General features: G+C 34.1%; 1 protein-coding gene across 1 annotated transcript; it reads left to right on the forward strand.

Annotated features, from left to right (window-relative positions):
- Positions 1 to 6,789: 6,789 nt before the first annotated feature.
- Positions 6,790 to 10,089, forward strand: LOC114394216 (probable inactive poly [ADP-ribose] polymerase SRO5). Its single transcript, XM_028355876.1, has 5 exons — positions 6,790 to 7,484; positions 7,580 to 7,821; positions 7,934 to 8,067; positions 8,160 to 8,255; positions 9,722 to 10,089. The coding sequence occupies exons 1-5, from the start codon at positions 7,060 to 7,062 to the stop codon at positions 9,833 to 9,835; spliced, it is 1,011 nt and encodes a 336-aa protein (XP_028211677.1). The 5' UTR covers positions 6,790 to 7,059; the 3' UTR covers positions 9,836 to 10,089.
- The last annotated feature ends 2,582 nt before the right edge of the window (positions 10,090 to 12,671 follow it).

Below are 12,671 nucleotides of genomic sequence, written 5' to 3' on the forward strand. Positions count from 1 at the left end.
AATCTATAGGGCCAGTGACAGGATCTTTATCCAGCATAGCACTATATATTATTTTAGCCTTATTATGTGTTATGTGATGTTTGTTGGGTTGTTGGCTTTTGTCCCCTTATTCTGATTTGTAATCTACCTAGCCATGTACCTCAGCCATGACAGGAATAATGATTAGTGTTTCTGTTATTTTGCTGTGATCATTGAACCCTTTATATGTTAAGGACCCACTTTTTTTCCAAGTCTCCGACCGTATATGTACAATAAAGATTTTCCCGCGTTTCATTGGCATCATCTTCAGCTGTCATGGGATGGCCTTGCAAGTTAAGGTTTTAGTACATATTGTTGTTTTCTTATTTGTATTTTCTTTCTTCTCTCTCTTTTTCAACAGGAAAGGAGTATATACACAATAGAATATCTGAAGTTTAAATTGAAAAGAAGGGACGATTAGGTGTTATAGAACTCCTAGTCAGGTGAGGTTTATTCCACGATTTAAATTTGTGACTTCATTGTCACATGACATCAACTCTAATCATTGAGAAAAAGCTTTTCTTCATTGGAAGTTTAAGTTTGAACTATAAAAAATATGTTATCTTATAGTGCAGTCTATTTATTTAAATAAAACAATGTATAGTTTAGGTTTGATCTGTTTAATTTGCCTGTAATTAACTTGATTATTTTCTTATTTATTTATATTTTAATAAAATTAGATTATAAAAAAGTTAGTTAAAAACCTGAAAACTTATTGTTGTGCCCAGCCATAGTCCACGGTGCATTTAATGCACAACATGTCTCTTTGAAAAAATTTCACTAGCCTTAGAGTTATAGCTAGGGGCACAGGTAATTTTTGAAAGGCATGAAAAATATTTTTACGGTGCAGGCTTTGTTGAATGCTTAGCAAATTGCTCACTACTTTTTGCCTTCTATAAAAAGAGGGCGTTGCAGACGAAGGAATGCATCGAGAGCAAAAGCAAAACAAAGCTTTTGAGTAGTTGTGAGAAAATAGTGAGAGAAAAAATTGAGTGTTGGGTAAATCCTAAATTTATACCGTGGTGGATATCAACTTTATATCTTTTTGGTATTGTAAAAATATAGTATTTGAATGAAAGCGAATCTCATGAGAAATATTATATTGTATCTTTTGTGTGTGAAAAAATATTGTAATATTCTTTAATATAATGAAATATTTTTCAAAATCTATCCCATAATTTTTTCCTTTAATACGGGAAGGTTTTTTACATTAAATATTGGTGTTCATTTTTATAGTTATTGGTCTTTAATTTATTTGCTTCTGTTGAGCTGGGAACTCCAATTTTAATTTACACTCATATTTTGCTTGTTGAGCCCAACACTTATAACTAACTAGCTTATTGAACTGATTATATCCTTTTATATAATCAATTATTTGATTAAAAAAGTAAAAAAATCAAATAAATTAATGAGGATAAAGATGAAAAAAAAAACTATTATTTTTATAGTATTTATTTAATAGGTACAGTTGATTCATGTTAAAAAGTGCAATAAAATGATTTGATTGAAAATGATATTAGTAAATATTCTGTACAATACACAAATATTTATTATTAGAAAAAATTAATTATCAAAGAAAATTATAGATAGAAATTTTCATCTCTATTAAGGACGAAATTAGAGACTGAAAACATCACTAAGGGGCACTGGTAAAATTTTAAGCCTTAGAACTGTTGGGGACAAAGTTAAAACTTTAAGCTTTAGAAACGATAATTTCTATCTTTCAGTCTCCCTTTCTAAATCTCTCTAATCGGCCAAAATAACATTTAATTACAAATGTTCAAATACATTTAGAGACGAAATTTAGAGATGGAATTTTTGGTCTCAAATACTTTCTGTTCTAATGTTGCCCTATCAGGTCAAAATAGTACCAACAAAGTCAATATGTTTTTTAACAAATTTTAGAGAAAAAATATACTTGAGACGAAAATTTCTGCCTCTGAGTTTCATCTCCAAATAATGAAGTTTTAATTTTATCAATAATTTCTATCTCTATTAGCTCATGAACAAGCTTCTCTTAAGCTTTGTTGGGACTTCTATTCCTCTAACAGCCAATGGGAAATAACTCTCAGAGCGATACTCCTTAGACAAAACCACCCCATAAAAGTTTATGTCAAATCAATGTGGTTGAGTTTGAAAGACTCTTTTAATACTATCAAGGAAAACAAAATTTGGCTAATTGGAGATGGTAAAATAATAAACTTTTGGTGAAATAAGCAATTCTCTTCTTGTACTGTTAATGCTTTAGACGCCTCTCCTCATGTACCATTGCTCCTAACCGTTAGAGTTAAGGACTTCATTAGCCATGACTCTTGGAACATTCTCCAAATCTAAATCTTATTCCTCTTCTTGCTTAGAAATATTCAAACCTTAAATATCTCACAAATTTTAGTATGTGTTGTCAATTGAGTTACACTCATTAAGTTTAAAATAAACTTAATGATGCATATATTAATTTATTTCTTAAAGTAACTTTGGGATGTAATAATAAAATTGCATAGGACTAGTCTGCCTGGGCCAATTTTGTTATTGCCTTATTGGCCCAGCCGAAGAAAGAGTAAAAAAACAATGGCTTCAACTAAAATTTATTAGATCATTGGCCGACCGTGTGGACTTATACGGACTGATCAACTCGCATGGTTCATACTGATTGACAATCTGTATAGATCTTATTGATTGACAATTCATATAGACTATACATAAGGGTGTTTTTGATTTTTCACTTTCACTGTTAGGTGTATGAGAAATTTGTTGGGTGTAGAAAAAAAATCCCTCAAGTAAATGGGTTGATCTACTTTTGGTCAAAAAGTTATCAGCATAAAAAAAAAGACCTTTCCGTTTTGGGTGTTGCTTGATGCATCCAACACAAATACTTGTGCACCCAGCAAAATATGTGAAGTGACAAAAATATCCTTCACTTAAATTTTAAAAACCTCACCTTCTCCCTCTTGTTCGTACAACATCGTGTTGCACCTTCTTTCATTAACAATCTGTAAGTTACTTATGGATTGGAAATCCGTAAGTACCATACAAATTGACAATCCATAAGGTTCTTATGAATTGATCCGTAAGAATCTTATGGATGATTAATCCGTATGGTACTTACGGATTGTTAATCCATAAATATTATATAACTTACAAGTTTATAATCCATAAGTTTTATTCATAGAAAAAAACTACCAAAGACATGTTGTAGCTTACCTCTACCGTTAACAATCATACCAACCACCACCATAACCACCACTTGTCGATGTAGCTCCGTAAGGCTTTCACCTCGACCAAAATGGACACAATGGACCTCTCCTCTTACGAGAATGAATAAACACGACGAAACTAACAGAATGAATGAATGAGTCAACAATGTGAAAGAAAAAGTTAAAAGGAAGAACACACAATGGTATTTTTGGAATATCGTAATATTGTTGGGTGCACAAGCAATATGCCTAGTGCACAAAGCAATAGCCTTCAGTTTTGGGTCTAGTATTAAGATATCATTGGGCTAAATACAACAAACCCAAATTACCTCTCAAATTGGTTAATAAGTTCGGTTTGCATAAGATTTTGGACATCCAGTATTGGAATTATCTTTGCCCGTTCTTGTTATTCCTCAATCTTTGGGTGAAGATGGAAATTCCTTAAAGGAGTATTCGAGTACTGGAAAGAAAAGGAAGTTTCACGAATAGAAAACTTGAACACATACCCTAGGTTACTTTCAAATCCTTATAATTCAACATAAGGTAAGAGAGACGAAAGGTTTGGAAGCTTATGGTGTTTTGAATTTGAATCTTGAAAAGGGATTAGAGAAGTGGACTTTCAACCAAGTAATTAATGCTTAAGTTGTTGAAATTCACCCTATTGGCTAACAAGGAGCTTGAGCCTGAGCCTACTCGTACGTTTCTTAATTAATGATTAACCATCACGTGATGTATACTCTACATTCACTTGGGATAATATGACAACCCAGAATCCTTTTCTTGCTTTACTTTTTAAAGTTCTAATCCCTTTAGGGGAAAGATGTTAAGCGAATAAGATGCCATATATTGTAGTTTTTTAGATGGCAAACAGGCATATAATCTTGGATCACATTAAGCAACTAATAACCAAATACGTAGTTTAGAAAACGAAAGGCTAGAAAGGAGCAAACAATAGGGTTCTTCCTTATAAAGACTTTAGAATAGATTCCTTATTCAGTATAAATGAATAACCCGTGACAAACCTTGGAGAATAAGTTATACGCCGAGACATGCATGTCAGCCTGTACTTAATTCAACAGAATAGGCAAAGCCTCTTTTATTGTAATAAAAGATAATTTATTACTATAAAGAAGAGGGAAATAAGTACAATAATATATAGCGGACACGATAAAGATAATATTCTCATTTCTCATAAAAAAATAAAAAGGAAGAAAGGCTAAATAACCCATATAAATTGATTAACATAATGTTTTTCCCTTGCGTCAAGGACATTTGTTGTACCGATGCTCTATGTCCGACAGTTTTACTTAATAGACATGAAAGTAGTATTCCATAAAAAAATTGAGATCAAAGCTTGTGAATAATAGAAGTCAACTCCATAAGATTATAGGATGCCTTGATTTTGCTCCAAGGAAAGTTTTTGGTTAAGAACTTTAATCTATATGACTTTTCCTATCACAACTTCTTAAGCCAATTTGAAGAAATTCAAAACTAGCATTTTTAGATCTAACCAAAATGACCGACCTAAATAATCAAAATCAGTCAACCTTCTAGAGATAACCGTAATTATAGATATAAAAAGTGATAAAATTATTTGAAAACTATTAAAAAAACAAGAACAAGATGCATGGTTGTTATTATAAAAGGAAGAACCAGACAAGAATACATAACAAAAAAAAATGAAATAGAAAAAAAATCAAGAATCTAAGATAGTTAGGGTAAAATCGCCCCAATCCCACTCCAAGTAATTAAATTTTCTCTCTATTGAAGTTCTAACCTACAATTGGAAATCAACCAATTTTCTAATTATGAAAGTGAACTTATCAATAGTCCATGATTGATCAATCCGTAGAAACATCATGGACAAAAGCAAATACTTAATTAAAAGATAAACACATTAATTAAGATGTAATATAATCTAATTTAAAAGAAATATGGATTGTGATTAATGATCTCCTAACCTAGCTAGAGAATTATTTACACATGATGGAAGAAAAGAAAAATAGACGAAAGAAAAGAGATAAGAAAGCAAGCATTAGGATTTGGTGGATTAATATTTTCAACCTGATTCCTCAAAAATGAATCATCATTCACTCTATTGTTGTACGAGGGAGATGAAGTTTACAGAAATTGAGTTTTAACATGGAAAAATTGATAATTCAATTGAATATAAGTAGTTATAATATGTTTTGTTGTTATTAGCATTGTCATGCATGTTTTTCTCTAAGCATGCTAGCACACAGGGTAGAATCAATTGTGTTTTCCGACATGTTTAGGCATGCCAACACACTTCTTCCAGTCAAGTGACAACATGGTCATTCTAAAGTAATTTCCCTTCAATGTGCTAACACTAAAGTTGGGTGTGTCAATGCTTGCAAAGCCTTTTTCAATTCTCAATCTTCAACCTTTCCAATGCCACAAAAACATAGACACAAGGAGTTGTTGATTAAACATATGAACCTCAGCGAGCAAGAAAAAAAGCGGGATGGCAATTCTCAGGTATCTTGAATACCATGCTATTATGCAGCGCCAACATTAGATGATAATCTTAATGCCTATGATGGACATGTATGATGGTGTGACTGAGGCAAAAATGACAATGATTTAGAATTCCAACATTAGGAGAATAAAGGATTTCCATCATCAAGGAAAGAATCCAACTCTTCTCTCACCTAGTAAATATAGTTGTGGGGCATATATGATTAATGATTTATATGAGGAGTGTGAAGAGTTTAAGTAACCTCTCATAAAAACCAACTAAAAGGCTATTCGTATTTCACTTCAAAAAAGAAAAAAAAAATCAATTGTAAGAATCATATTTAGATGCTTACATAACCCTTGCAATATGCTTATGGAAAGCTCCAACTATTTGGGTGCAATTGACTCAGAAATGTTTATAAAGTGGAGTAAGTCGTCTTTGAAAGTATTAAAAAGGAAGTCTCACTCCTATACAAGTAAAAGTTGTCTCAAGTATAAATAAGAAAAGCAAGCTTTGAAATGGAAGAAGGAGCCATCCATATTTGATTTTCGAGGGAGCAAGGGAAACATAAAAACTTCTTTAGAAGACTAGCTAGTACTCGAAATCTGCACTTGTTTTCTAAGGCTATTTATAGAGTTACAAATATGAGAAGGTAATAGAATATTTCTAGATGTCATACTTAACTCATTGGTAATTTCTAATACTGTCCAAAGCTTTAATAGGAAAAGAGATTTCTAAAATGGAATTTGAAGTATAGTTATAGGACCTTGACTCGTTGGGAAGAGGTTCTTTTGAAGTTCATGAGCGAAAATTTATCGTGGGTAAAATTTATGAGAGTGATAATAAATAAAAAATTGGCACGTGAATGAAAATTTTAAGAACGACAAAAATTAGAGAGCATAAATGAATAGATCAGTAAGAGAAAAACATGATACTGAATAGACAGAGATGAATTTTTATCCAAAATTAATTATTTTATTAATTGATGATGATTTTTTTACATGGTGTATTTCCAAAACTAAAAGAGAAGCATTAGAAAGCGACATATAATAGGCATGGCATAAAAAAGAGATATTATTAGAAGAAGAGGAAAGAGCGCGATACAAGTAATTTAATAGGTTGCAAAAATTGACCTTTGCCTTAATGCCCAAGGATGCACGTTCCAAAGTCGGTCATTCCTTCCTTCAATTAACGCTTTCTTCCACCGCCTAAGCCAGTCCTTTTTTCTTTCCATGCCGGTTTCCGTTACCTCTTCCCCTTTTCTTCTCTTTTCATTACTACCAACTCTTTTAATCTAATTTCCCCCAAATTCTTTTATTATTTTGCTCATAACCCCAATTTTCAATTTCCTCTTTCTTCCCTTACGTTATGGACCCACCAATTCACCATCCACTTGGGAAACGCCCTGCCGCCGAGGACGATTCCGTAATTTCCGATTGCGAGAGCGGGGTTTCCGGGGGCGACACGGCGGCTGGCTTTGTGCCGGCCGACGAAAACGCCGACCTCGTCCGGACCAGATTCGTTCGTGGCCTGGCCGCGCACGGGTTGAAACCCGAGGTTTTGGCGGTTGGCAGAAACGCGTGTTCCTCCGTTATGGCGCAAGCGCGTCAACATTCCTTTCACGTTTTTGCACGTGCCGTGGCCAAATTGCGCGACGGCAATGCCAACGTCAAGTTCGCCTGGTACGGTGCGTCCAGTAAGGAAGAGATAAGCGACATCGTTCAGAATGGTTTTTTCGGTCACGCTCACGGTAACGGCCTGCGTCTCTTTCCACAAGATTCTCCACTTGAAAGGTACGCGCAATTTCACTAATTGTTGTTATTTTACTGTGTGATTATTTTTCAATGTTGATTGGTGATTTTATGCATTTTGTTGTGTGGAATTGCAGTGTGAAGAGTTCTGTTGTGGACAAAGACGGTTTGAGGCACTTGTTGCTGTGTCGCGTTATCTTGGGGAAGACAGAGTTGGTGCCACGTGACTCCAATCAATGCCGTTCGAGTTCTGAGGAGTTTGATTCTGGTGTGGACGATCTTTCCAATCCAAAGGAGTATGTTATTTGGTGTAACCAGATCAACACTCATGTTTTGCCCGAATATGTTTTGAGTTTCAGATTTCCTTCACCATTGAAAGGTGTGGTGTTTGTGTGTGTTTTTTTTTTTTTTTTTTTAATGATTGCTAGTTTTGTGATTAATTCCTGATGTTATTTTGAAATGCAATGTGTGTTTGATTTTGTAATTTGTAGGGCATGTGAAGATTGGGGAACCTTTGAGGCCTTCTTCGCCGTGGATGGCATTCCCAGCTTTGATTTCGGTGCTTTCGAAGATTTTACCTCCCCCTGACATTGCCTACATTGCCAAGTTCCACAAGGATTATAGAGTAAGTGCTTTTAGAGTTTGAGACAGTGGCTAGTTTTTTTTTTCTTTAGCTGAGATGGTTATTTATTGAGTGAGCTTTCATCTGGGTTACAGGAAAAGAGGATTTCTCGATATGAGCTGATACAGAAAGTGAGAGTTATAGCTGGCGACAAATTGCTATTTTCCGTCATCAAATCTTTCAGAGCCAAGGTACACCTATTCTAATCTCTTTCTCAGAATATTGTTCTGAGTTCAGTTTAAGGATGTGTTTGATGTGGCACATTTCCTTGTATAGGAAGTTACAAACATCGTGCATACTTGTCTTGTTTTAGATCAAAATCAATGTCTTGCATTATGCTTTCTGAATGCTTTTGAAATTGCTGAGCATTCACTAAGTACCTATTATTTCTTTTTAAACTACGGGTGTGTAAGTTGGAGAGCAGATATTATAAAGCCCAATTGCAGTTTTCTTCAAGTAAAAATATTGAGGTCTTGAAAAACTTGACTGCCAAAATTGTTTAAATAATGAAAGTGTTTAATGACCCTAGTCCACATTACTTTCTTGCTATTGCCTTTATTAATGTGCATGTTTTTGCTGGTTGTCGCTGCTGGATCATTTGGGGTCAATCAGTTTTATCTTCCATTGTATTTTTGAAATTCAGAAAATGGAATTCCATATTCACGGAAATATGAAATGTGCCTAGATATAAGCCAGCAAATAGCTGCTATAGCACTATTGCATTGCGGAATTCCTTGGATTTGCACTTGCAACTCCATCAGCTATTGTGGACGCTATGAGTGTCGTTGTTGCAGCATGTGTCTCGCATCTTCTTGTCATCTCTAGCGAGTCTCTGGCCAATTGAACTTTTGATTTAATATGCCAATTTTTATGCGTTTTTTTTATTTGCATACAACTTAATTTATATATATATATATATATATATATATATATATATATATATATATATATATATATATATATATATCACTTGCAATGTGACTTCTTCTATTTGTCCATGAATGGTAGCTATCTGCTATATGATATAGCAGAGTATTGGCTTTCCGCCATTTTTCGCTAACCGCAATTGATAACACATAAGCTGGATGTGAAAGTGGTTCCTACTTCTTGATTATTATGAAAACCCTGGAATTGAATTTGGCTTCCAAGTGATTATAGAGTTTGTGCTGGAGTTTAGTTTAACATCATTATCAAATGATGAGTTGGGAAATAAGAATATGATCTGACTGCTCATATTGTGGAATGTACAATTGAATTTATTTGGCTGTGGTCACTTGCCAATAGCATAGAATGAATTTTAATACTGAAGCCCCCCTCCTTTGGAAAGAAAGATGAAGCTGATTAACAAATTAGTCCAGTAAATTCTGCTGTCTCCTTTATGTGTATGAACAATTGTCTGAATTGTGACTCTTAAGAACAAGAGCTAGCCTGTGTCATAGGCGTAGGCTAATGAAGTGCAGGAGTAAGATATTATCTACAGTCTTTTGTAGGAAACTGTATTCCAGAAAGAAAGAAAAAATCTAACTTGGGTAGGAAACTGTGTAGCTTATAATTATAATAGTGCCTTTTGACAGTATGAGATATATTTTTCATGTCTTCTATTTTCATTTCGGCATGCATAGGTTTTCTAACCTACCTTGGTGAATTTGTCTTTCAGAAAATACCTGCAAGCTTTAAAGCAAACAAGGGGAATGAATGGCAGGCGGAAAGCCAGCAGCTCGAACGGTATGATTGTTCATATGGGAGTTCTATTAACTATTACAGGAAGTGAATAGAATACTTGAAGAAACACAATGCTCAGACTAACCAAACATACATTGAGGGTGCAAGTGCAACCACTGCTTAAGAAGTAGAGCGTCATTTGAGACCTTTTAAATTGTTTTTAGGGTGATATACTGATATAGTTGATTTATTTTGATGATGATGATGATAGTGTAGCAGAAGAAATAACTTTTGCTTTCTGGTTGGTTACAGTTACTGGTTGAAATAAATATACTTCGGTTTGGACATTTACCATAGTTACTCCAATTTGCCGACTTTAAATTTTCCTATATTTTCTTTGCACATGGGATAGGGGACATGGGTGCTCATTGGTTAGTTTGGTAAATTCTGAAAAATCAAATCAAACTGAGTTTGTTCAGTTTGGTTTGTGAGTTTAGATCCAAATTGTTTCGTGCATTTGTTTCATGATTTATAACTTAATGACCTCTTATAACTCAGATTCAAGTCTTTTTTACTTACATGCACAAAATGACTTACTTTTAGTAAGTCTATTAATTTGGACTTCATTATTATTATATTTTTACTTGCATAGGCAATTGAAACAAATATTCATGTTTTGGGATTCAACAGATAAAAGCAAAATGAATACAAAAACAAGGGTTATGATCTGTTGGCTAAATTACTTTTGTCTCGAACGTAATTTTGCAACTACAAATCAAACATGCAATTAGTTTGGTACGCAATTTCATCTTGCCCTCGTTTAACTGTCAAGGTCATCATTTTATCCCATTGGTGTAGTTATATTTATAAACTTACTCTCTTCCATCTTCTTCTCCACCCCATATGTTGATAGAGTACAATAACTTATACTAGTGGATAATACTAGTCATCGATGCCACAGGTTGCAGCATCAGTGGACATAAGCATTGCAAGTTGCATCCTCAGTGGCACTAACGCTGGTTAAGCTTAGAGGATGAAGCTAGGGGCTATGGCAGAACGCTGGGAGAATTTAGGTACTTAGTATTGAAGAAGGAAGAAACAAAAGGATGTTCTAAAGTTTAGGAGGGCTTCCTGAAAGGTGTTATCTCAGAAGGTCAAAATGTGTATAGCTTAGTGACTTGGACGAGAAGGAAAAAACTAGTAAGGACAGTAAAGTCTAAGTGATGGGAACATAAGCGTTTCAGACACTTGGACGAAAAGTCAAAAACTAGCTTATTAGGTTTGACCAAATCTTACCCGACTGCTTGAGCTAATTAAGTATATTGCTTCAATTTAGAACCAACCCAATGAATGAACTCTAGTATTGAGCATCAAGTGGACGCGGCAGAGATGGGAATATAGCGTTTCAGACACTTTTTTCTCTTATTAATGAAGGGTTTCTTGACCTAAAAAAACCAACAATGGTATTAGTAGTATGTGGCAGAGCTTGATATAAAAATGTAAGGGGGCTAAAATAGTTAAGTTTATAATATGTATTAGAATGGAGATATCTCATTTTGATGTACACATAATTGCTCATTGTCATGTTTTATTTAACTTCTTTTCTTTTCTTCAATCTTTTGAAAAATGTAATAAAAATAGTTTTTTAATATATGAAAAGGTAATTAATTAAGACTTAATTAAATTTTTCATACTTAGAATATAGGATATTTTTTAAAAATGATATAACATTCATTCTTTTTCCTTTAGTTACTTGAAAAATTGTTGCCTTTTATTTTAGTATCCACTGCATTCGTTAAAGTGATGATCTGGTTGATGAAATTTCCGTCATCATACAAAGTCACATGCCACGTCAGTGCTTTTTTTTTTTCACATCATTTTTTTCCCTTCATTGTTGCATTTTTGCTACTATTCACCTCACAGGAGGTGGTTTCAGGAGTGGTGGTGAATGGTTGAGGAAGAGGGGGAAGAGAGATTCCCCCTTGCAGAGTTCCTTCCTCGGTTCTTTCTCTTTCTAGAATCTTCCAATTCCAACATTATTTTCCTTCAACAACACAATTAACTTACTAAGTAGCGAGAACGAGTCATGGAATCCAAACCCGGTCAAACTATCAAGCTCCTCTGCAGCTACGGCGGCAAGATTCTCCCTCGCATCACCGTTGAAGATCAAAGTCGTTCTATCGTCGCCAAAATCGTCGAAGAAGACTCTATCTGCTCCATCGTCGGCGTCATCCAGCGCCATTCACTCTCCGTCCAGATCGCCGCACACCTCCACCAATTCGTTGCCGTACGCGGTGTACTATTGCATCGGTCGTCACAACCGGCGAAAGCCTCTTGCTACATGCTATCAAAGGACCAAAAGAATAGAGAAAGGAGTGAACTCTTAAATACAATTAATTTTTCAGAGGCTTTCACATAGAAATAGATGGGTTCATAGTATTGTAGCTCAGAATGCAAAGTAGCATACAACAACAGTAGCACACAAAGAGAGTCAGGAAGAAAGAAACCGAAACATAAACAATGAAGAGCTTCAATGGAGCCCCAATCGCCACCAAAATAAACCCAACGACATAAATTTCATTTTTTAAATATTTAAAAAATGAAAAAAAACTGACGTGGAAAAGAGTTGAGGTGATAAGTGACTATGAGTGATGATATAATATTTTCAGTCATGCCATCATAAAATAAAACACAAATTTTTTTCAGGTATACACCAAATAATTCAGTTTGAAACATCATATCATGTTATTTAGGTCTTGATCACATAATATTGATTTTTAAAAATTATAAGATTGATTTGATGATTAAGAGAGAAAGAAAAAAAAAAAGAAAGAGACAATGAATTTGAATCCTTTTTACTAACAAAAACAAATAATTTAACATCTAACATTAATCTCTTAAAAAAATAAAACATTAAAGTTTTCAACACATCATAAGATATCATC

This window comes from Glycine soja, chromosome 17 (assembly GCF_004193775.1).
Source record: "Glycine soja cultivar W05 chromosome 17, ASM419377v2, whole genome shotgun sequence".
Classification (NCBI taxonomy): Eukaryota; Viridiplantae; Streptophyta; class Magnoliopsida; order Fabales; family Fabaceae; genus Glycine; species Glycine soja.

What these genes read in the sequence shown, in the direction of transcription:
- LOC114394216 (XM_028355876.1), top strand. Translation starts at nt 7,060, where the DNA reads ATGGACCCACCAATTCACCATCCACTTGGGAAACGCCCTGCCGCCGAG. An exon ending in CAAGATTCTCCACTTGAAAG is followed by an intron (nt 7,485 to 7,579) that starts GTACGCGCAATT and finishes GTGGAATTGCAG; the next exon opens with TGTGAAGAGTTCTGTTGTGG. An exon ending in ATTTCCTTCACCATTGAAAG is followed by an intron (nt 7,822 to 7,933) that starts GTGTGGTGTTTG and finishes TGTAATTTGTAG; the next exon opens with GGCATGTGAAGATTGGGGAA.